The 25,441-nt window shown below is 40.0% G+C and overlaps 1 protein-coding gene across 5 annotated transcripts in view; it reads right to left on the bottom strand.

Moving 5' to 3' along the window:
• pds5a (PDS5 cohesin associated factor A) overlaps window positions 1-25,441 on the bottom strand; it is a 167,030-nt gene that overhangs the window by 126,142 nt on the left and 15,447 nt on the right. For all 5 annotated transcript variants that reach the window (XM_073064807.1, XM_073064811.1, XM_073064809.1 and 2 more), the window contains exons 3-4: window positions 4,634-4,837; window positions 319-405 (exon numbers count right to left, since the gene is read on the bottom strand). In XM_073064807.1, the coding sequence (XP_072920908.1) occupies window positions 319-405; window positions 4,634-4,837 (291 nt within the window). The remainder of the gene's footprint in view (window positions 1-318; window positions 406-4,633; window positions 4,838-25,441) is intronic.

Here is a 25,441-nt window from a genome sequence, read left to right as displayed (position 1 = left end):
TTAATTTTTCCATCAGTCTAGGCCCTCAGATCATACTCTGACAATTTACTTTTAAGCAATATTTAGGATGTTTTTGATTTCAAATGTCTCATAAGATCCTCTCATTTTTTCTTGCCAAACCATTAATTCTCATGCTGTGAAGCGGTGAACTCCAGTGATGATAAGATTATAATGAATATTTTGAATCTTCAAATATTTCATCACAGTAAGTCTGGAGCTCAAACTTGGTAATATTTTTGTTCACAGCAACATTCTTTTTGTGGTCAATCACTGTAAAGTGCAAAATGCAGACTTACTTAAAAGTTTGCAATGGCTTACCTCTAATAAATAAAAATATCTATTAAACTGTGGACTTTTAGTATCCTCCAATCCCTTAAGTTGCCGAGTAATGAACATGAAAATGTCCTGTGAATTAAATACAAAATTTAGATGAAAAATAATTCAATAAAACTTGCAAAATTACTTTGTTTCCTCAAAAGCTCTGTAAATGCTGCTTTTTAATTTCAGTTGTGGCAAAATATATACAGTTGGCCCTCCTTATCCGCAGGGGACTGGTTCTGGGAACCCCCCCCCCCCCCCCGCGGATATCAAAAAGCACGGATGCTCAAGTCCCTTATTTAACCTGATTCAGTGTGGTGGTCTTTAGGATCCAGCAGAACCCCGGACCTTATTTAACCTGTCTCAGTGTAGTGCACCTGGCGCAGCTCTGAATCCGCAGTGTTTCTGTTCACGAAAATAATCATGATCACGATTGAAAATAAAGTGGAAGCAATAAAACGATCAGAAAGAGGTGAAACGCCATCGGTCATTGGAAAACGTTAGGCTACAGTCGGTCAACAATTGGAACAATTTTAACGGAGCATGTGAAAGGCCCTGCCCCGATGAAAGCTACGATTATTACTAAGCAACACAGTGGTTTAATTATTGAAATACATACGTTTCTTAAGTGTTTTATATGCATAGAAAGGTATAATATATACTATATACTAAGACAAATGTTTGACTAACTGACACTAAATAATACCGGATGTACCTATTCCGACTTCAAATCCGACTTAAAGACGGACTCAGGAACAGAACTCTCTCATAACCCTGTACTTTTAAGTCATCTCTAGATTACTGATAATACCTAATACAATGTAAATGCCATATGAATAGTTGTTATACTGTATTGTTTAGGGAATAATGACAAGAAAAAATAGTCTGTACATGCTCAAACAACGAGTGCTGGAAAGAGAGCTTCCAGGTTTTCCCGATCCATGGTTGGTTGAATCCGTGCATGCGGAACCCGCGGATAAGGAGGGACGACTGTACAATATAAACTTCAAGAAATCAAAACTAAAGTACTAAATTGGCAAGCAGCAAATTGCCTATTTGTTTGCAATGAATGCTAAAATATACGAACGGTGATTGGTAAGTTCGTGGCCTAAGGTAGGAGTAAATTTTAGAAAGCTTAGCACATTTATTTTTCAACATAGTCCCCTCCTACATTTACACACTTAGTCCAGCGGTCTTGGAGCATACAGATCTTGGACCTCCAGAAAGCGTCCACAGCAGGGGTGATTGATACGTTCGTGGCCTAAGGTAGAAGGAGATGCTTTATTAACTTCAAACTTCCTGCATAATCACTCAAAGAGTTGAACTGCATGTGCATGTAACGAGAGCTGTATAACTCATCTTCTATTTTAGGCCACAAACTTATCAATCACCCTGCTGTGGACACTTTCTGGAGGTTCAAGATCCGTATGCTCCATGACCGTTGGACTAAGTGTGTAAATGTAGGAGGGGACTATGTTGAACAACAAATGTGCTAGGTTTTCTAAAATTGACTCCGTCTACTTTAGGCCACGAACTTATCAATCACCCCTTGGTAACATTAATAGTCAAATATTACCACTGGCGATTTCCTTTCATTTGGGTTATGAAGGAAGTAGATCTTTACTGTGATCCATGTGCTTCATGATCACATGTTTAAAATATTAGCTTCAGATTCACTAATTTTCAATTTCAATGCTTCGACTACTCTCGTTAAAGTTTTGTCTCTGACTTAGTAGCCTAGACATTATGATTAAAAATCCATAAGTGTAACCCATTTATATCATTCTCGGAAACATGGGACACCATTTGCTTTTGTTTCAAGTAGTCCCTCAGACTCTGCAACATAGTTGGAGCAGAAGGTGCTTGTAGAGAAATAACAAGCAAGGTAGTGCACACCTTCTGCTTTCTAAATAAGAGGTTTAAGAACTTGGGCCAAACAATTATAGATCAGGAAATCCAACAAATTAATGAATTCTCCAACAAGAGAAAGGGAGCGAGAGAAAAAAGTTTCACTTGATATTCAACATTTCTGTTTCTAAATTCTACTAAAATACTGAGAGTCAATACCGAAATAAATCTTAAATGGACCACATAGGTAGCAGCAAAAGCTGGATACTGACTGGCAAGAGACTCATCTTCTAATTGTCCTAGCTTAGTTTACATCTATTGGGATGTCAGCAATATAATGGAACAGACATCACTTTTCTGCATAAACTTTGTTCCAACACTGTGTGAAGTAATTTACAATATTCACACTGGCATCATCGCCATGCCAAGCAAATATTCAAAACTATCTACAAGGTCCAATGCAGCAACTTATCAAGCCTTCTTCAACATCAATTTGCAAACTAACAAAATTCTAATATTTGGAAGTACAAAGTCAGCAGACATGAAGGAACATCATTTCAAAGTAAATTTATCATCAAAGTACATGTATGTCACCATATACAACCCTGAGACTCAGTTTTCTTGCAGGCATACTCAATACATCCATAACAGAATCAATCTGAAAGACCGCATCAACTTGGGCGTTCAATCAGTGTGCAAAAGACAACAAACTGTGCAAGTACAAAAAAGAAATAATAATAAACAATAAATAATCGAGAACATGAGATGAAGAGTCCTTGAAAGTGAGTCCATTGGTTGTGGAAACATTTCAACAATGGGGCAAGTTGAGTGAAGTTATTCCTTTTTGTTCAAGAGCTTAATGGCTGAGGGGTAAAACTTCCTGAACCTGGTGATGTGAGCCCTGAGGCTCATGTACCTACTTCCTGATAGCAGCAGTGAGAAGCAAGCATGACCTGGGTGATGGGTTTCCCTAATGATTGATGCGGCTTTCCTGCAACGTTTCATGTAGATGTGCTCATGGTTGGGAAGGCTTTACCTGTGATGGACTGAACTGTGCCCACTAATTTTTGTAGGATTTTCCATTCAATGGACTTTGGTGTTTCCATACCAGGCTATGATGCAGCCCTCGATATACTTACCACTACACATTTACAGAAGTTTCTCTAATGAGAGCTGGCTCATGGACCTCTGTTTCCTCTCCTGAAGCCATAATCAGTCCCTCGGTCTTGCTGACATTGAGTAAGAGGTTGTTGTTCTGGCAGCACTCAGCTGATTTTCAATCTCCCCTCTATATGCTGATTTGTCACCATCTTTGATTCAGCTTATGACAGTGCTGTCAGCAAACTTGAATATGGCACTGGAGCTGGACTTAGCCACACAGTCATAAGTGTAGAGCACACAGCCTTGTGCTGCAGCTGTGCTAATGGAGATTGTGGAGGATATATTGTTGCCGATCTGAACTGATTGGATCTGCAAGTCAGGAAATCGAGGATCCAATTGCACAAGGTACTGAGGCCAAAGCCTTGAAGCTTTTTGATTAGTTTTGAGGGGATGATGATACTGAATGCCAAGCTGTAGTCATTAAAGACATTCTGATGTACTCATCTTTGCTGTCAAGATGTTCAAGGGTTGAGTGAAGAGAAAATGAGATGGCATCTGCTATGGACCTGTTGCTTTGGTAAGCAAATTGAAGCTGATCCAAGTTGCTTCTCAGGCAGGAATTAGTGTTTCATCACCAATCTCTGAAAACATTTAATCACTGTGGATGTAAATGCTACTGGACGATAGTCATCGAGGCAAGTTACCACATTCTTCTTGGACACCGGTAAAGGCTGTAAAGGCTGCTTGAAGCAGACTGCCGAAGTGGAGGTTAAAAGATCTCAGTCACACTCCAGCCAGTTGACCAGCACAGGTCTTTAGTATTTGGCCAGGTAACCAACCTGGGCCAGATGCTTTTCATGGATTCTTGAAAATTATGAAGGGCAATGAATGTTAGACTTGCTTGTCAGTGACACTCAATTGTTCATCCACTTACCAATCTGAACAAATATTTTTCAATATGCTTTTAACTCTGCCAAAATAGGCACAGATTGTAAATAATTATAAAACTCAGCACGGACGAGGCCACAGAAAACTAGCAAACTAGCAAATTTATCTCAGGACGTCAGTGAAAACCAAATATAAAAATTTTTATAGATATAAAAATAAAAAAACTGATATTTAAATCACAAGCTCTTACCTTCTGTCTACTTCAGTCCCTTCCCTTTAACTGAAGGAGAACTGCCCAAGTGATGTACTTAAGCAAAACAACAAATTAAAGTACTGAGCCCCTCAGAATTGCAGGCATTGTGGTAGGGGAGGTAGAAATTTACTTGCTAAATTAAACATCTGAAACCTTAAAATGAATAATGTATCACATAACTGAACAAATGTGCATCCATATTTAACTATAGCAATCACAATTCACCTTCAGTTTGTCGTGAGATGTGTAAGGAGCTTCTGGTGCATAAATTCTGAAGATATCAGCCAAACAGCATGCCACAAGCAGACGTACATCTTTGTTGGGATTCCTGAGAAAGAACTCTGAAGCCAAGTGCAAGGCCAATGGAAGATATTGTTGTTTTTCATCTTCAGAGTCCTGGTCCATATCCATGAATGTTTTAACCACCATCTGCACAGTAATAATGAACACAATGTCAAACTCTTATTTCCAAATTAAGTGCAAGCTATTTGCTTGACAAATGATGGAAAATGAAAATAGAAACTTAAATTCCTAAATATACAAATTGTTCATGAAATTTTAAATTTTTATTGGAGTAGTGTATATATGCCAAAGAAAAATAACAATCTTTGAGTTTCAAATCTCACTTTAAGATTTAGAATCACATACTTTAAATCAGAACATCCTACCATGTCTTATCTGTCACAAATTCTACATAGAATCCCATGTTCTCCACAATGGCCAGCATCTTTCCTATTAACACCAAATGACAAATGTCAGTTCTTTTCTCTTTTGCCCAGCCCTTCAAAGTAAACCATGATTAATATCTCCATTTGAATTATAAATGGTTGGGTTATTTAAGTAATGACTAGGCTAAAAAAATTTCCTCAGATGATTATATAAATTTGCATCTCAAAACAGTGCAGCATTGATACAAAATGCTCATGGAAACAAGATACTCTGGAAAGAAAGGGTGGAATTAAATGATAAGTGTGGCAGTGAATAATTCACTGCTGTGAGAATGATGTCCTCAAATTCAGAACAGAATGCATAAACTTAGAAGGTTAAGAAGTGAGTAGAGATCTCAGATGGTAGACTCGCATTAAAGCTATGGAAAAATTATTAAAAAGTGACCCATAAGACTATAAGCCAAATCCACACTTCACATGTTAATCTGTTAGGGTCCATCCACCCCATCAAGGACATCTTCAAACAATGGTACCTCAAGAAAGTGGCATCCATCATTAAAGACTCACGCAGTCCAGGACCTGCCCTCTTCTCATTACTACCATCAAGGAGAAGGTACAGAAACCTGACCACGTACTTTTAAGACCACAATTTAGGAACAGCTTCTTCCCTCTCTTCATCAGATTACTGAACAGTCTGTGCACACTATCACTATTCCTCATTTACACTATTTATTTTGTTAACAATGTGTTACACTGTATTGCTACCGTAAAAAATTTATAATATGTCAGTGATAATAAACCTGAATTTGAGACATAGGAGCAAAATTAGGACATTCAGCTCACTGAATCTGCTCTGTCATTCGTTCATGGCTTTCAATTCCATTCTCCTGCCTTTGCCCTATAACCTTAGACACTCTCACTAATCAAGAACACATCAACCTCCACCCAATGACTTGGCCTCCAGGATATCTATGGAGATGAATTCGAGAGATTCACCACTCTCTGGCTAAACCATATAACCATATACCAATCTCAGCACGGAAACAGGCCATTCCGGCTCTCCTAGTCCGTGCCGAACTCTTAATCTCACCTAGTCCCACCTACCCGCACTCAGCCCATAACCCTCCACTCCTTTCCTGTCCATATACCTATCCAATTTTACCTTAAATGACACAACTGAACTGGCCTCTACTACTTCTACAGGAAGCTCATTCCACACAGCTATCACTCTCTGAGTAAAGAAATACCCCCTCGTGTTTCCCTTAAACTTTTGCCCCCTAACTCTCAAATCATGTCCTCTCGTTTGAATCTCCCCTACTCTCAATGGAACAGCCTATTCACGTCAACTCTATCTATCCCTCTCACAAAGTGATTCCTTTTATTCTAAGGCTGTGCCCTTTGGTACCAGACATCCTGACTCCTGGAAATATCCTCTCCACATTCACTCTAACCAGACCTTTCAACATTTGGTAGGTTGCAATAAGATTCCCGCCCGCCCCCCACCCCCACTATCAAATCCAGCAAGTATAGGCTCAGGGCCAAACACTTTTCATATGTTAATCCTTTCGTTCTCTAAACCTCATCTGGACCCTCTCCAAAATCAGCACATCCTTCCTTAGATATAGGGCCAAAACTGCTCATAATACTCTAAATGTTGTCTCAGCATTACAAGTCGTAGTTTTTCTATTCTGGTCCTCTCAAAATTAATGCTAGTATTTTATTTGGCTTCCATACTACCATCTCAATCTTCAGGTTAGCCTTAAGAAAATCTTGCACTAGGGCTCCCAAGTCCCTCTGCACCTCCAATTTCTGAATTTTCAATATCTTCCCCTCGCCCCCATCCGATTTCCACAGGGATCACCCCCTCCATAATTCCCTTGCCCATTCATCCATCCCCACTAATCTCCCTCCTGGCATGTATCCCTGCAAGTTACATGTGCCCATTCACTTCCTCCCTCACCTCCACTCAGGGTCCAAAGCAGCCCTTCAAGGTGAGGCAGCACTTCACCTGTTAATCTGTTGGGGTCGTCTCTGTATCTACTGTTCCCAATGCAGCCTCATCTACATCAGTGAGACCTGATGTAACTGGGAGGGTTGCTATGTTGAGCACATCCATTCCATCCACAATAACCAGAATATCCCAGTGGCCAATCATTTTAATTCCTATTCCCAGTCCTGTTCTGACATGTGATCAACGGCCTCCTCTTCAAGCACAATGAGTTCACTCACAGAATGGAGGAGCAATATCTCATATTTTGTCTAAGTAGCCTCCAACCTGATGGCATGAATATTGATTTCTCCTTCCAGTAATTTTCTCCCACCACTTCTCTCTTCTTCTTTTCCCCTACTTTGGCCTCTTGCCTCTTATCTTCACCTGCCTATCAACTCTCCTTTGTGCCCCCCTCCTTCCCTTCCTATCGTCCACTCTGCTCATGTTGAAGAATCCTTCTTCTCCAGCCCTTTGCCTTTTCTACCGATCACTTCCCAGTCTCTTTCTTCATCTCCCTCTCCCCCACCCAAGTGGCATTACCTATCACCTTTTAGTGTGTCCTCCTCCTCCAGCCCCCACCATTTTACTTTGACATCTACCCCCTACCTTTACAGTCCTGATGAAGGGTCTCGGCCCAAAATGTCACTATTTATTAATTTCCATAGACGCTGCCTGACCTACTGAGTTTCTTCAGCACTTTGTGTATGTTGTTTTAAATTTGCTTCCCATTTAGAAAACAAATTTATACCTTGTACCAAAACATATGACCTTACATTCCCTGCAGAATACCACCAGTCACTGGCAGCCAATCTGAAAAGGTCCACTTTATTCCCACTCTTCTCCTTCCGCCAATCAGCCAATCTTTTAACTATGGTAGTGTCTTTCCTGTAATACCATGAGCTTCAATCTTCTTTAGCAGCCTCATGTGCAGCACCTTGTCAAAAGTCTTCTGAAAGTCCAAGTAAACAACATCCACCAACCCTTCGTCTTCCCTGCCTGTTATTTCCTTAAAAATTTCAATAGATTTGTCACAGGCAAAATCTTCCCTTATGGAAACCATCTGACCTTGGTCTATTTCATATGCTTCCAAGTACACTGAAACCTCATCCTTAACAATGGGACTCCAAAATTTCTCTACCACTGCAAACAGGCTCAAAGGTCTATAATTTTCTGGAAAAAGTAGAGTGACATTTGCAATTTTCCAGTACTCTGAAACCATTCCTGACTGCAGTGATTCTTAAAAGATCACTACTAATGCCTCTACAATCCTTTCAGCTACCTCCTTCAGGACTCGGAAGTATAATCTTTCTGGTCCAGGTGACTTAACCACCACCATACCTTTCAGTTTTCCAAAGCAGCTTCTCCTCAGTATTAATGATAGTACTCAATTCTTCACCCACTCAATTATCACACTCCCTCTGACTCTCAAATTTTTGGTGTCTTCTACAGTAAAAAAAATGACACAAGTACTTATTCAGTTCATCTACCATTTCTTTGTTCCCCATTATTTGCCCAGTGTCATTTTCCAATGGTTCAATACCACTCTTGCTTTTATTTTACTCTTTACTCACCTGAAAGAAAATTTAGTACCTGCTTTTATATTGTCAGCTACTTACCTTCATACTTAATCCGTTTTTCCACTTTGTTTAAAAAAAAGCTTCCAGATTCTCTAGCTCCCTGCTAATTTTTAAAATATTCTATGCCCTTTCTTTTGCTTCTATGCTGTCTATGACTTCCCTTGCAGCCATGGTTGCCTCATCCTCCTTTATAATACCACTGCTTCTTTGGGATGAAATAATCTTGTGTTTTGCAATTTAATCTCAGAAAACACTGCAATTGCTGCACTGTCATACCTGCTAGGATCCCCTTCCAATCATCCTTGTCCAATTCCTCTTTCAAGCCTCTCCCAGTAACCTTTACTCAACTGTATTGCCGTCCATCTGATTTTTAGCTTCTCCCTCTCAAACTATGGGGTGAATTTTTATAATCACTGCCTCCTAAGTATTCCTTTACCTTAAGTTCTTAAATCAAATCTGGTTCATTGCACAACGTGAAATCTAGAACTGCCTTTTCTCTAGTGGACTTGACCACAAGCTGCTCTAAAACATCACTTCAGTAGTATTCTTCAAATTCATTCTCTTGGGATCCAGTACCAAACCTATGTAACAATCCACATGGCATCAAAGGTTACAGGGAAAAGGCTGGGAACTGGGTTTGAGGAGGAGAGAGAGAGAAAAAAAGGATCAGCCACGATTGAATGGCGGGACAGACTCGATGAGCCAGATGGCCTAATTCTGCTCCTATGTCTTAAGGTCTTATATTGAAATTGCCCATAACCACTGTAAAATTGCCTTGTTTACATGCCTTTTAACCTCTACTTGCACCCCACATGCCGATTGAAGTAGAAGCTACTGTAATGCTGACAACTTCTTTCATTTCTCATGTTAATACCCCTACCCACCATTAAAACCATAGACTTTACATATGGTTAAACTGCTCTAATTCCCAAAAAGAAATGGAACCCAGCCAATGTAATTTGCCCAAATATTTAAACTGAATTTCATTTCAAATGAGATACACCTGCCAAATCTACCAAACACAACACTTTTTAGCTAAGGAATGGAGGAAATGTAATCAATAACATCCTGGGTTTTACTCAACAGAATGCCTACCTCAAGAGGTATGACTCCTTTGACAGTAATCACTTCGGGAGGACTCCCCCAATATACGTATTGTATGTTGCAGGATTCCCTACTTCAATGAACATGTCTCACACATACAGCTCCTCCCCGAAGTTCTACATAGCCCATATAGTTGAAGAAACATTTAGGAAAACTGCAGGATGGGTGGGAATGGATTTGCTAACTGTGGTGGAGCTGCAGGAATCTTTTGACAGGTGATAGAAGAACATTTAAGTTTATTCTGGGAAAAATAAGGAAGGTTCAGGATAGATGTATTGTAACAACAAAGAAATACTCAAATGGCAAAACAGTACAACCGTCGCTAACAAGGGAAGTCAAAGCTAATGTAAAAGCAAAAGAGATGGCATACAACAAAGCAAAAATTAGTGGGAAGATAGAGGATTGGGAAGTTTTTAAAAACCTACAAAAGCAACTAAAAGAATCATTAGGAGGGAAAAGATGACATATGAAAGCAAGCTTTCTAACAATATGAAGGTGGATTTAAAAAACTTTCTGAAGTATATAAAAAAAACAAGAGAGGAGAGTAGATATAGGACTGCTTGAAAATTAGGTCAGAGAAACAATAACGGGGGCAAGTAGATGGCAGATGAACTAATTGAGTATTTTATATCAATCTTCACCATGCAAGACAATAGTAGTGTGTCAAGTGTTGAAGGGTGTGAAGGACAAGAGTGAGTGCAGTTACTATTACAGGGAGAAAGTGCTCAAAAAGCTGAAAGACTTGAAGGTGCACAAGTTACTCGGACCAGATGAACTGCACTCCAGGGTTCTGAAAGAGGTATTGATAGAGATTGTGGAGGCACTAGCAATGATCTTTCAAGAATCATTGGACTTTGGCACAGTTCCAGAGGACTGGAAAATTGTAAATGTCACTCAATTCTTTAAAAAAGCAGGGAGGCAGCAGAAAGGAAGTTATAGACCAATTAGTCTGACCTCAGTGGGTGGGAAGATGTTGGGAGTCAATTGTTAAGGATGAGATTATGGAGTACTTAGTGACACAGGACAAGATAGGACAAAGTCAGAGTGGTTTCCTTCAGGAAAATTTTGCCTCACAAACCTGTTGGAATTCTTTGAGATTACAAATAGGATAGATAAAGGGGATGTTGTGGATGTTGTACATTTGGATTTTCAGAAGGCCTTAGACAAGGTGCCACACATGAGGCTGCTTACCTATTTAAAAGCCCATGGTATTAAAGGAAAGTTACTAGCATGGTTAGAGTATTGGCAGATTGGTAGGAGGCAGCGAGTGGGAATAAAAAAATCTTTGTCACTGGCAGCCAACTAGACAAGCAGTATACAACATCAGGGGTCAGCATTGGGACCACTTCTTTTTAAGCTGTATATCAATGATTTAGATGATGGAACAGATGGCTTTGTTGCCAAGTTTGCAGATGATACGAAGATTGGTGGATGGGCAGGTTGTTTGAGGAAACAGGAAGACTGCAGAAGAACTTAATTAGAAGATTAAGCAAGAAAGTGGCAAATGAAATACAACGTTGGAAAAAGCATGGTCATGCACCTTGGTGGTTGAAATAAATGTGTATTTTCTAAATGGGGACAAACCCAAAAATCTGAGATTCAAAGGGACTTGGGAGTGCTTGTGCAGAACACTCTCAAGATTAACTTGCAGGTTGAGTCGGTGGTGAGGAAGGATAATGCAATGCTAATATTCATTTCAAGAGTTCTGGAATATAAGAGCAGGGATGTAATGCTGAGGCTTTGTACGGCAAAGGTGAGGCTTCACCTTGAGTACTGTGAACAGTTTTGTGCTTTTCATCCAAGAAATGATGTGCTGGCATTGGAGAGGGTTCAGAGGAGGTTCACAGGGATGATTCTGGGAATGAAAGGGTTATCATATGAGGAATGTTTGATGGCTATGGGCCTGTATTAGATGGAATTTAGAAAGATGAGAAGGTATCCCGTTGAAACCTTTTGAATGCTGAAAGGCCTAAACAGAGTAGATGTGGAAATGATGTTTCCCATCGTGGTCGTCTAGGAAAAGAGGGCACCGTCTCAGGATAGAGGGGCGTCCATTTAAAACAAGAAAGGCAAAGAAATATCTTTAGCCAGAGGGTGGTGAATTGGTGAAATTTGTTACCACAGACAGCTGCGGAGGCTAGGTCATTGGGTGCATTTAAAGCGTTGATTCGATAAGATTTTGATTGACCCCACCACATTACAAACAATCAGGGACTGAATTGAGCGAAGCAAAACTGAGAGCACTAATCAGACTCACTCATTCACAAGTCCATAAAGCTGGTTGGCAGCCTCTCTTCCCATGCCTACTGTCATAACTGTTGTGATGCTCTCGCCCAGTTTCCTTCATTTCCACCTTACAAACATTTCAGGTTATGAACAGCTCTCAGCAACAGAAACCTGTTATACCTTGTTCAATTACACTATCACACTCCAAGAGTCTGTTATTTGACTGCTTAAATGGTCCGGAATTACAACATGCGCTTTTTAGACTGACTGGTATAAATTTGTCACAGAGGGAACTGTTTGGCCTATCACATTGCCACCAAACAAAAGCTCGAGTCAGGGCACACAGATAGAAAAAATTAGGATATAGATGGAGAGGGACAAGGAGTAGAGCAAAGGCAGCGAAAAGTTGTTTGTAACAGCAGACAATATGTAATTGGAAGGTCTGAGTAACCTTTAAACTGGGGAGAAAATGCAAGAATTACATAAGTAGGGAAATTAACCTTTAAAAAAATAAACCACTCTATTGAGCAAACACGAGGAAATCTGCAGATGCTGGAAATTCAAACAACACACACAAAATGCTGGTGGAACACAGCAGGCCAGGCAGCATCTACAAGGAGAAGCACTGTCGACGTTTCAGGCCGAGACCCTTTGTCAGGACTAACCGAAAGGAAAGATAGTAAGAGATTTGAAAGGAGTGGGGGGAGGGGGGAAATGCAAAATGGTAGGAGAAGACTGAAGGGGGTGGGATGAAGCTAAGAGCTGGAGAAGGGAAAGGATCATGGGACGGGAGGCCTCAGGAGAAAGAAAGGTGGGGGGGTGAGCACCAGAGGGAGATGGAGAACAGGCAAACAACTAAATATGTCAGGGATGGGGTAAGAAGGGGAGGAGGGGCATTAACGGAAGTTAGAGAAGTCAATGTACATGCCATCATGTTGGAGGCTACCCAGCCGGTATATAAGGTGTTGTTCCTGCTTTCTCTGGTGGACCGAGCGTAGGTGTTCAGTGAAACAGTCTCCCAGTCTGCGTCAGGTCTCACCAATATATAAAAGGCCAGAGAAAGCAGGATCTACCAGTGGCCACACATTTTAATTCCACGTCCCATTCCCATTCTGATATGTCTATCCATGGCCTCCTCTACTGTCAAAATGAATCCAAACTCAGGTTAAAACCCCCTCCATTAAAATCATATCTTTCCTGTTTGCAGAAGTCGAGCAGAAACTGGACCCTTCTTTAAGTAGGATATGAAATCCTCACCATCATGCTCTGCTTGGAAACCAGAGCAGAACAGTACTCAAACTACTATGGTGGGAAATCCAGATAACAAAGAAAACTACAAATCTAGAAATCCAGACCAAAACACTGATTACTCCTGTAGCAGCTTACTTTCATGTCAGCACTTAAAATTGGAGAGCAATCATTAAATTAATGGGACTGCTTTAACTTGGAGATAATAGCAAAATTCGTGGTATAGTGAACAGTGAAGGTTATCTCATGTTAAAACGGGATCTGTATCAACTGGGAAAGTGAGCAAGTGAATGGCTGATGGCATTTACCTCACACAAGTCATATATTTTCAGAAGTTAACCAGACTAGGACACATACAACAAATGGTAGGGCCTGAGGAATTGTTGAGCGGAGACCTGGGGTAACAAGTACATATTTCCCTGAGAGTGGCAACACACATAGACAAGACTGCAATGGCAGCATGATATGCCTGCCTTCACTGCCAAGGCACTGAGTACAGGAGATGAGATATCATGTTACAATAGTACAAATCACTGGTTTGGACAAACCTGGACTATTGCATGCATTTCTGATTGCCATGCTAAGGAAAGCAGAAAGCATTCATAGAATGCTGTCTGGACTGGAGGGCTTCAGTTACAAGGACAGATTCAATTGGCTTGGACTGTATCCTCTGAGCCTAGGAGAATAAACTACGTGCAGGCTTACAAATTTATGGGGGGGGGGGGGGCGCAGCATAGCTATGGTAAATGGAGTCTTTTTCCAAGGATAGAAGAGTCTAAAATTAGGGAGCACAGGTTTAAAGTGAGAGGGGAAATATTTAAAAGGGAATTAAGAGGCAAGACTTTCACAGAGGATGATGGCTACACAGAACAAGCTACCAGAGGAAGTGGTAGAGGTGGGTACAAATACAATACTTAAAAGACATTTGGAGGTACTTGTGGATAGAAAAGGCTTGTGGGATATGTGTCAAAGGTAGGCAAATTTGATTAGTTTAAATAGAGATCTTGGTTGGCATGGAGAAGTTGTGGCAAAGGGCCTATTTCTATGCTGTATTATTCTATTAACTACTCACGGACATTTATTGGACACTCTAGAAAGCCATTTTGGAAATGTAAAAAGAGATGGAAATACATCATCTTCATATTGAAGAGCGGAGATATACCAAATCTAAATATGTCTTTGTGAAAAAATACAGGGCTAGTGTCCACACACGCATTCTCTCCTACGTAAATAGCTAAAGGAAAACAGAACATTTATATTAACACATGATACAATGATTCTGTAATGGAAACACAGAATACAGAACAAGGAATGATAATCCCTTCAAAATGATAGAGAAATTAAATATGATAATTTGCTTTTATGGAAGACACAAATACCTTTCAGAAAAAGTGAACAACTATAGGTCCAGTGTGATCCAGGAGCTCAACATTATGAACACTTAAGTAAACTAGTGGAGCACAGAAAATAGGGGTTTGAACATAATACAGGTTTCCCCCGCTAACCGAAGGTAGAGCATTCCTATGGGACCGTTCGTAAGCTGAAATGTTGTAAAGTGAAGAAGCAATTACCATTAATTTATATGGGAAAAATTTTTGAGTGTTCCCAGACCCAAAAAAAACCTACCAAATCATACCAAATAACACATAAAACCTAAAATAACATGAACATATAGTAAAAGCAGGAATGATATGATAAATACACAGCCTATATAAAGTAGAAATATTGTATGTACGGTGTAGTTTCACTTACTAAAATAGGGAAGACAGCGAGCCAAAATCGATTTGGAAAAAAAAAATTGGCACGTACACGCACGCACACAAAACTGCCCATGGTAGTCTTTCTCGGGGTAAACACATATAAAGCAGGTGTCTTTTTTTTCATAAAAGTGAAAATCTTCTTTGGTTAGCGAAAACAGGTACTAATGTAGGTCTTTTGTAATAGTGAGCTGTCGTAAAGCAAACTTTCGAAAAACTTTAGCTATGGAGATGATGGTCTGATTGGCGGTCATCTTCCAAAATTTTGTTGATTCTAGAACAGTTCCCAAATATAGGAAGGTAGGAGTTTATTGTACAAACAGAGAGAGGGAAAGGACAGAACAATGGAAAAACTACTCTGACAATGGGGAGTAATGTTGGAATCTAATATTAATTAAATTGTAAGAGGACACTTAATAATACTATGAATTTATAATTATAATGTATTTATATAAAAAAGAAATATGCTAGTAAGAAACAGTAGAATAGGAAAGGAAGAACCAGATGATGTACTGTATTTGGATGAAGGAAAACCCTTCAACATGCGGTGCCACACAAAAGATTATTACATTGGAGGTAAAATACTAGTGCAGATTAAAGGTTGATAAACTGAAAGAAAACATAAAAGGAATAAATACTGTAGGTAATATTCAGGTTGCCAAATTGTGAATGGTGGGGCACTGTAGAGATTGTTGCTGAATCTTCTTTTCCTATGTAAAGAAGGACGTACTTGTAATACAGTGAAGGTTGAGAAGATTACCGTAGATTCCGGATTTTAAGCCGCTACTTTTTTCCCACATTTTGAACAGCTTTGAACTTTGCGGCCAATAATCCGATGCGGCTAATGCAAGGTTTTTTTCATGCCGCCTCGTAAACATTTTGCCTCGTAACAGTAGACCAATAAAATTGATGAGTAGTTCACAGAGGTCCAATGAAATTGTACGATAAATCAAGCGCACTTTCACAATTAAATTATTGTAAATCAGTCATTTGTACTCACCCTCATCAACATGGAAAACACTCGAAGCATTGTGCTACCTACCCTCTTAGTTTAAACTATATTTGTTTTCTGTACTACATCGCGGGATGCTATGACGACACACCCGGTTTCGCGGCGTCTTGTGGGAAAATGCCGTTTGCGATGAAACGGAAAGGAGGGGGTCGAGCGGCGGAGCGGCTTTGGATCTGAGCGAAATCTGCTTTTAAATGCCGTTTGCGATGAAACGGAAAGGAGGGGGGGGAGCGGCATTACGCGAGCGGCTTTGGATCCGAGCGAACTCTGCTTTTAAGTTAAAGGTATCAATAACTTTTCCTGGTAGGCTGCAGTATATATATTTTTTACCAGTCGTTAGGAGATATTGGAATGTTGTTCAGTAAAGAAGTATACGCAACGTATATTTAAAAGTAGCCGCGTACGGGCACGGTTCGAAAAAAAGCATTTGCAATATGTATTTGTTTTTGTTACCATATGGATTTAATTAAAAGTTAAAAAAATCCTCACGTGTAATATCTTTCTGTGTAAATATCTCATATTACAACGTGGGACACCTGCGGCCGAAAATCCGGTGCGGCCTAAAATCCGGTGCGGCCTTTACATTTAAAAAAATGATTTTATTTCTAAAATTAGTGCCAGCGGCTAAAAATCAGGTGCGCTCTGTAGTCCGGAATCTACGGTAGTTCTTCTAATGATGCGTTATTGCATAAGAAGTGAATTTGGAATAAGGCAACAATCTCACTGAAATTCATAAAATTCAGCTCTTTTCAGAGCCGAATATGAAAAATACTAGCTGCTTCTCTTTCCACAGATGTTGCCTGACCTACTGAACATTTCTTACAATTTTGTTTTCAGGATAACAAGCAGATAGAGCTAAATTTCCAGTAACTGGGGTGCCCAGATCCAAGGGTTGCAGTAAATAAAAATGCTTGGCCAATTAAAATAGGGATGAAAGTACTTTCTTCACCAGGTAGTGATTCATCTTTGGAAGTCACTGCATACTATCACTGCCTAGGCTAAGTTGTTGGGTATATTTAAAATAAAAACAAACATAACAACATATAAAGGTCAGTGTTGGAAAGTGGCACAGCTGCCAAATGTCATCTCTGATCTTACTGAATGTCAAAACAGGCATGAGGAGCAGCATAACTTACCCATGTCTCTATTTCATATCCAACAAATGAAATTCAAATATGTCACTTTCCACCCAGCAGTTTTTATTTTAAAACAAGATTTCTGTTCTTGGGCACATAAGGCAATGTGTACTTACCCACTTTATTCAGGGGAAAAAAATCAACTATAGGCATTGCTTTTCCAGATAATTTTAGTCATTGTTGACCTTGAATATCATAGGTTAAGTATTTTCACCTATGTAACAAGGCAATTGGTTCAAATCCCTCTCCTGACATGGGTGCAAAATCTAAGACAATGATGCACTGCATTTCTATCGAACGGCCACATTTAAAACTAAAACCATTTTGAGGACAACCCACAAAAACCACATATAATTTAAACCATTCATAACTAGATACATTTTCTGTATGCTGCAATCACCAGGTCCTTGTGCTGGTTGCCATATCCCTAGCATTCCTTTGCACCTCGCTTATACACTGAACATCTTACAAAAGATAGAAACTCAGCAGTATTCATGAAAGAGAACACAAAATTAACAGTTCAGATTTATGACCTTCCATCATAAACGAAACGTTAACATTACTTCTTTCATTTTAAACTTCCAGGAATGTAAGTATCATTCAGAGTTAAGCCTGCTTTAATCAGGTAAACTCTACAGACAATGCTCCAAAACATTTAGAGAAAAAGAAAACATTATACAAACATGAACCCAATCTGCCTAAACTAACAACACAGTAATAATTGTACCTCTTCTCATCAATACTGAGTACACTCTTTAAACAATCACAGTCTAGGTTCAAAAAAGTATGTGAACCTCTGGGGTAATGCCTTCTACAAAAGCTATTGAGATCAGTGTTCCAATCAATTAGATGAGATTAGAGGTGTGGATTGTAGAGGTGCTCTGCCCAATAAAAGATATACAGTCAGGTTACTAACAGAGCCTGCTCTTCTCATGCAAGATCTGTTTATGTGCAACATGCTGGATCAAAACAACTTTCAGGGGACCTTGAAAAATTGTAGAGATGCATTAAACTGGAAAAGGCTATATAAGCATTTTTAAAGATCTGAGTGTTCATCAGTCAACAGTAAGAGAAATTGTCTACAAATGGAAGAAATTCAGTACTGTTGCTACATTCCCTAGGAGTGGGCACCTGCAAAGATCACACCAAGAGCACAATGTGCAATGATGGAGGAGGTGAAAAAGAACCCAAGGGTAATGGCAAAAGACCCACAAAAACCTCTAGCACTTGTTAAAGTCTCTGTTCATATGTCCACTATAAGAAAAACACCGAACAAGAATGGTGCTCATGGAAGGACATCACAGAAACTACCGCTCTCTAAAAAAAAGTGCTGCATGCCTCAAGTTTGCAATAGACTACCTGGATGTTCCACAACACTTCTGGAACAATGTTCTGTGGACAGATGAGATGAAAGTAGGACTTTCTAGCAAAAATGCACACCAACACAAAAACCTCATTCCAACTCCAAAGCATAGTGGAAGGAGCATCATGGTTTGGTGCTGCTTTGCTGCCTCAGGGCCTGGACAGCTTGCAATTGTTGATGGAACAACAAATACAAAATATTATCAAGACATTCTACAGGAGAATGTCAGGGTAGTGGTTTGTCACCTGAAGCTTAGTAGAAATTGGATGATGCAACAAGACAATGATCCAAATCACAAGAGTAAATTAACAACAGAATGGTTTAAAGAGAAGAAAATTCATGTTTCAGAATGGCCTAGTCAGAGTCCAGACCTTAACCCAATTGAGATTCTGTGGCATGACCTGAAGAGGGCTGTTCATGCAAGTTATCCCAGAAATATTGATGGCTGAAACAGTTTTGTAAGGAGAAATAGTCTGAAATTCCTCCTCACCATTGTGCAAGCCTGATCAGCAGCTACAGGAAACATTTGCTGGAGGTTGTAGCTGCTAAAGGAGGATATACCAGTTACTAAATTCAACGGTTCACATACTTTTTCCAGCCTGGACTGTGAATGATTAAACAATGTATTCAATAAAGTCATGAAAGGGTCAATTGTTTATGTGTTATTAGTTTAGGCAGATTGTATTAATCTATTATTGTGACTTAAATGAAGATCAGACCACATTTTATGAGTAATTAATGTAGAAAACTAGGCAATTGCAAAGGGTTCACAAATGTTTACTTTCTGTGACCATTTTGGTTTCCCATAGGTGTTTGTATTTCTTCACACTTCCCAAATAGTTGGCAGGTTAATTTGCTACAATGAATTTCCCATCATATGCAATTGAGTGAAACATTTATGGGAAAATTATTGGGGGTTGTAGAAATCTGTGAGCTGTCATATATTTGATGAGCTGAAAAGGGCCAATTCTATGTCGTATAAAAATATGGTAATCTGAAAATATTTCAACTCCCAAAGTCAGGAAGCTGAATAAATTTTCTCTGACCACCATCAGCAACTACTATGTTTCTATGTACCAATTTAACCTGTGCATCTCAAGTTCACATTTATGTAGCTTATTTTTGAGGGAGGTGGCTTTGGGATACTATTCAAATAACCTTTAACCCACAATACTTGCACTAGCTCTTTAAAAGAGCTCTTTGAAATTAGTTATTGCCAGTATCCAGTGTTCAACAACGACAGCCCTGTAATCACCATTGTGTTATCATGACACACTCAATCAAATAAGAAAGGCCAACATGGTCCAACCTTCCATTTTCAGGTTCTTTACCGTGGGAGTCTGAGGTCCACACTGGCTAAACCCAGGAATTATCAGTTGATTGAACCCTAGGGCAGAATGGAGAGCAGCACAACCAAGTTCCAGTTATCATGGTACACCTGCTGATCCTACAGCTGTTATCCTGAAACTGAATGGGCTGCTCCTTTTATGAATTTGGTATTTTACTGGAGATTACCTATCCTATTCCAAGACTCTTATGGCTTTAAAGGAAAATGCCACACCACATTAAAGCTAATAGAATAGCATCTGCCTTTCAAATACTTTAGGCATCACCACTGCTGAAGGAGCTTGTACAACCACGGCCAGACAATGTTCCAAGACTGGTGAGGTGGAAAGTGCAGGGTGGATGGACAGGTCAAATCCACAGGCCACATGTGATTGCATGAATTTTGGATGATACTCTGGTCCAATGAGCTGGTAAATAAGTGCCATATGAAATGCCAAAAACACAAAAGACAACACGCGTACTCAAATAAAAGCACGGACATTCTTGTTGCACACAAATAAACAATGCCTCCTAAAATGGCATTCATGTCATCAAATGTTGAAGGACTTACCTCACAAATCTGTTGCCCTGTTTCTCCACAAGTCATTACATTTCTAAAGTATTAATTAGTTGTGAAACACTTTGCAAATTTTTATAGAAATGAGAAGTGCTTTATAAAAGCTCATACATACTATAATCCCAACCAATCAATCATTACATCCTGTCAACCAGGAAAATTAATATGTGGTTACACACCATTTCCTGTTCCATCCACACCAAAATGTCACCACCTACACCATAAGCTTTTATTTTCCATAACAGCCTCTGCTGCATCATTTATTTATTCAACTCATCAAATGCCTTTTAGAAGTTTAGTTATAGCGGAACCACTGGTTCCCCTTTAATGCATGTTACTTTTTCAAAGAACGATATAGTTTTCAAACATGACTCACCTTTCATAAAACATCGCTGACTGCCTGATTACAAGGAATTATTGCTAATTGATGTGCTACAACACCTTGTAGGTTATAACATTTCTTTTGGGACACATATTAAACTAATTGGCCTCTCTTCCTTTTTGAAAAACACCAGTCATTTATGCTATTTCCTGATCTAATGGAAACCTTCCACAAATCTAGGGTATTTCAGAAAATTACAAAGGTATCAACAACCCCAACAACCACTTCCTTTAATACTAGGATGAGACTACACCAAGAGAAACATGGTAATCAATTTTTTTTGTTATTAAATGAGGGATGAATTCTGGCCAAAATACAAATGGCCTTAAAATCTTTCATATACACCAAACAGTGTCTATTTAACACATCACACAGAAGAGTGTTTCTCCAATGTTAAAAAAAATTATAACAGTGAAATTTCAAATTGCATTGTCCGCTTAAATTCTAGAATATGGCTTGAAATCATTGCATTCAGATAAGTACAGTCAAAAAGTTTTGCACATTATAGACACACTTGAAACATACTGTACAACTTGGACAGATATACCTTCACATCTGTTACTTAGCACTTCAGAAATAGGTCATGATCTAAAACTAACAACCACAGAAAGTACTTCAGTTTTTATTCTTGTGGATCAGAGAATCCTTGAGATAAATTGGACCACAGACGATAGTTATCACAACTAGAGCGAAAATCTGTAGATGGCAGAAATATAAAAACAAAAATATGCTGCAAACTTTCAGTATGTCAGCAATCAGAAGCAAAATGCAGAACTGACATTTCAGATCAAGAACCTTTCATCAGATTAGAAAAGTGAGAACAGAGAAGTAGTGACAGAAAGATTAATTATGTACGACTCTGGCACAGAGTCTGGCCCTGTGGCTCAGAAAGGTAGGGAAAGGAATAGGAAGGCAGTAGTGATAGGGGACTCTATAGTTAGGGGGTCAGACAAGCAATTCTGTGGATGCAGGAAAGAAGCACGGATGGTAGTTTGCCTCCCAGGTGCCAGGGTCTGGAATGTTTCTGACCACGCCCACTATATCCTGAAGTGGGAAGAACAGCCAGAGGTCATGGTACATATTGGTACCAATGACATAGGTAGGAAAACAGACTACAGGGAGTTCGGAAGGCAGCTGAGAAGCAGGACCTTAAAGGTAGTCATTGAAGGATTACTGCCTGTGCCACGTGACAGGCAGTATAGGAATAGAGTGAGGTGGAGGATAAATGCGTAGCTGAGGGATTGGAGAAGGGAGCAGGGATTCTGATTTCTGGATCACTGGGACCTCTTCTGGGTGCAGGTGTGACCTGTACAAAAACAACGGGTTGCACTCGAATCCCAGGGGAACCAATATCCTAGAAGGGAGGTTTGCTAAGGCTATTGGGGAGAGTTTAAACTAGGACTGCTGGAGGGTGGGAACCGAACTGAAGAGATGGAGGAAGAGGCTGTTGGCTCACAAATAGAGAAAGCTTGGAGACAGTGCAAGAGGGAGGATAGGCAGGTGATAGAGAAGGGACACGCTCAGACCAATGGTTTGAGATGTATCTATTTTAATGCAAGGAGTATTATGAACAAAGTGGATAAGCTCAGAGCATGGATCAGTTCTTGGAACTATGACGTTGTGGCCATTACAGAGACTTGGATGGCTCAGAGAGAGGAATGGTTACTTCAAGTGCCAGGCATTAGATGTTTCAGAAAGGACAGGGAGAGAGGCAAAAGAGGTGGGGGCGTGGCACTGTTGATCAGAGATAGTGCCACGGCTGCAGAAAAGGAGGAAGACATGGAGGGATTGTTCATGGAGTCTCTGTGGGTGGAAGTTAGGAACAGGAAGGGGTCAATAACTCTACCAGGTGTTTTTTTTTAATAGAGCACCCAACAATAAAAGGGACATCAAGGAGCACATAGGGAGACAAATTCTGTAAAGGTGTAATAATAACAGGGCTGTTGTGGTGGGAGATTTTAATTTCCCAAGTACTGAATGGCATCTCTCTAGAGCAAGGGGTTTAGATGGGTAGGAGTTTGTTAGGTGTGTTTAGGAAGGTTTCTTGACACAATATGTAGATAAGCCTACAAGAGGAGAGGCCATACTTGATCTGGTATTGGGAAATGAACCTGGTCAAGTGTCAGATCTCTCAGCATTTGGGAGATAGTGATCACAACTCTATTTCCTTTACCGTAACATTGGAGAGGGATAGGAACAGACAAGTTAGGAAAGTGTTTAATTGAAGTAAGGGGAAATAGGAGGCTATCAGGCAGGAACTTGGAAGCAACAATAGGGAACAGATGTTCTCAGGGAAATGTACAGAAGAAATGTGGCAAATGTTCAGGGGATATTTGTGTGGAGTTCTCCATAGGTATGTTGCAATAAGACAGGGAAAGGATAGTAGGGTACAGGAACTATGGTGTACAAAGGCTGTTGTAAATCTAGTCAAGAAGAAGTGCTTACGAAAGGTTCAAAAAACTAGGTAATGACAGAGATCCAGATTATGCCAGCAGGAAGGAGCTTAAGAATGAAATTAGGAGAGCCAAATGGGGCCATGAGAAGGCCTTGGCAGACAGGATTAAGGAAAACCCCAAGGCATTCTACAAGTATGTGAAGAGCAAGAGGATAGGACCAATCAAGTATGACAGTGGAAAAGTGTGTATGGAACCAGAGGAGATAGAAGAGGTACTTAAAGAGTACTTTGCTTCGGTATTCACTACGAAAAAGGATCTCTGAGATTGTAGGGATGACTTACAGTGGACTGTAAAGCTTGAGCATGTAGATATTAAGAAAGAGGATGTGCTGGAGTTTTTGGAAAGCATCAAGTTGGATAAGTCGCCGGGTCTGGATGAGAGACTCCTGGATAAGTACATGGAGCTCAGAAAAATAGTGGGTTATGGGTAACCTGAGGTAATTTCTAAGGTAAGGACATGTTCGGCACAGCTTTGTGGGCCAAAGGGTCTGTATTGTGCCGTAGGTTTTCTACGTTTCTAAATGCATCCAGATAAAAGACAGGGTGCTGCTCCTTGAGCTTAAGTTAGGCATCATTAAAGTAATATAGGAGGCCTAGGATAGTTAACAGTGGGAGTGAAATGGTGAATTAAACTGAAAGGAAATTGATTAGAACCTCGATTTTGTCATTTACAGACCCTAGTCAGTACAGAAGAGCCACAATATCGCTTCCATATCCATCATTACCACCACAAACACACAATGCTGTGTGCTTAGCTCCCTGCTTTACTCACTTTATACCTATGATTGTGTGGCTAAGTACAGTTCCAATGCTGCTTTTAAGTATGCTGATGACACCACTGCTGTTGACCAAATCAAAGTTTTAAATATAGCATATAGGAGGGAGATCGAAAATCTAGTTGAATGGTGCCACAACAATCTTTCACAACTTCAGCAAAATCAAAGAACTGAATTTTATCTAGTGGAGGAAGAAGCAGGAGGTCTGTGAGCCAGTCCTCGTTAGAGGATCAGAGGTGAAGAGGGTCAGAAGTCATATATTCCTTAGCATTATAACATCAGAGGATCAATCCTGTCCTGGGATCAGCACATAACTGGGATCATGAAGACGGCACGATAGCACCTCTGCTTTCATAGAAGTCTCTGTACATTCAGCATGCCACCCAAAACTTTGACAAACTTCTATAGATACAGTGGAGAGTATCCTAACTGGTTGCATCACACTTAGTATGGAAACACCAATGGCCTGGAAAGTGATGGATACAGCCCAGTCCATTACAAGCAAAACCTTACCCACTGAGCACATTTTTATGGAGGGCTGCCAGAAGAAAGTAACTCCCACCATCCAAGCCTATTCTCAGTCTTATCATCAGGCAGGAAGGTATAGGTACCTTGGGTCACACAACACCAGGTTCAGCAACAGTTATTACCCCACACCACCACTATTTTAAAATTTGGTGACACATAATTCAACTTTCAAGATCCCATCAATGACACTGCCTATCCCATTACCACCAATGTCTGTACTAATACTCCATAAAATATTGCAGTTAATTCAATTTAAAGTCTTTTCTGCTAAAAAAGCCAACTACTGAGCAAATAACTAAGTCTCCATCAATTAATTCCAGTTAGTTCCCTTTCAAAAGAAGATTTAAAGGAAAACTGAAATTGTTTACCTCCTCTGGAGCTATTTCACTCAGTGGAAATGAATGCAATTAAAGAACCTTTTTTGTCTGATTTCCCAGCTTAGTTGCTGGAAACTACAAGAAATCAGCAGTCTGACAAGATTCATAAAACATCATTTGAATTGCAAAACAGGCCAGCAGTAAATGGGAAGAAGTAAAATAAATAAAAGTACAGATAGTCCCCGAGTTACAAACATCCGACTTATGGAGAACTCATACTTACAAACCGAGGAAGGAGAATGCCGTCTGCCATTTTAAGTCGGATCGCAACGCTGTCCACCATTTTAAGTCATTACCGTTGAGACTGTGTTGAGTGTGTAACTTTGTATTTGGCTTAACGTTTTCTTAGCAAGATTGCAAGATTCACTCTGAAACCCCCCCCCCCCCCACCCCCGGTTCCGGTCGGCTGGTGGCGCAGTGAGATCAGAGCCAGGCTCGAGAACAAGTTCGATCCAGTGACAGACCGCTCCCGTTGCCGGGTTGATGTCGAGTGCGATTCGACCTTGTAAAAAAAAACACTGCCACCTCCAG

The sequence above is a fragment of the Hemitrygon akajei genome, chromosome 13 (assembly GCF_048418815.1).
Source record: "Hemitrygon akajei chromosome 13, sHemAka1.3, whole genome shotgun sequence".
NCBI lineage: Eukaryota > Metazoa > Chordata > Chondrichthyes > Myliobatiformes > Dasyatidae > Hemitrygon > Hemitrygon akajei.
The sequence above is the reverse complement of the archived record's forward strand: the minus strand, read 5'-3'. Positions and strand labels throughout refer to the sequence as shown.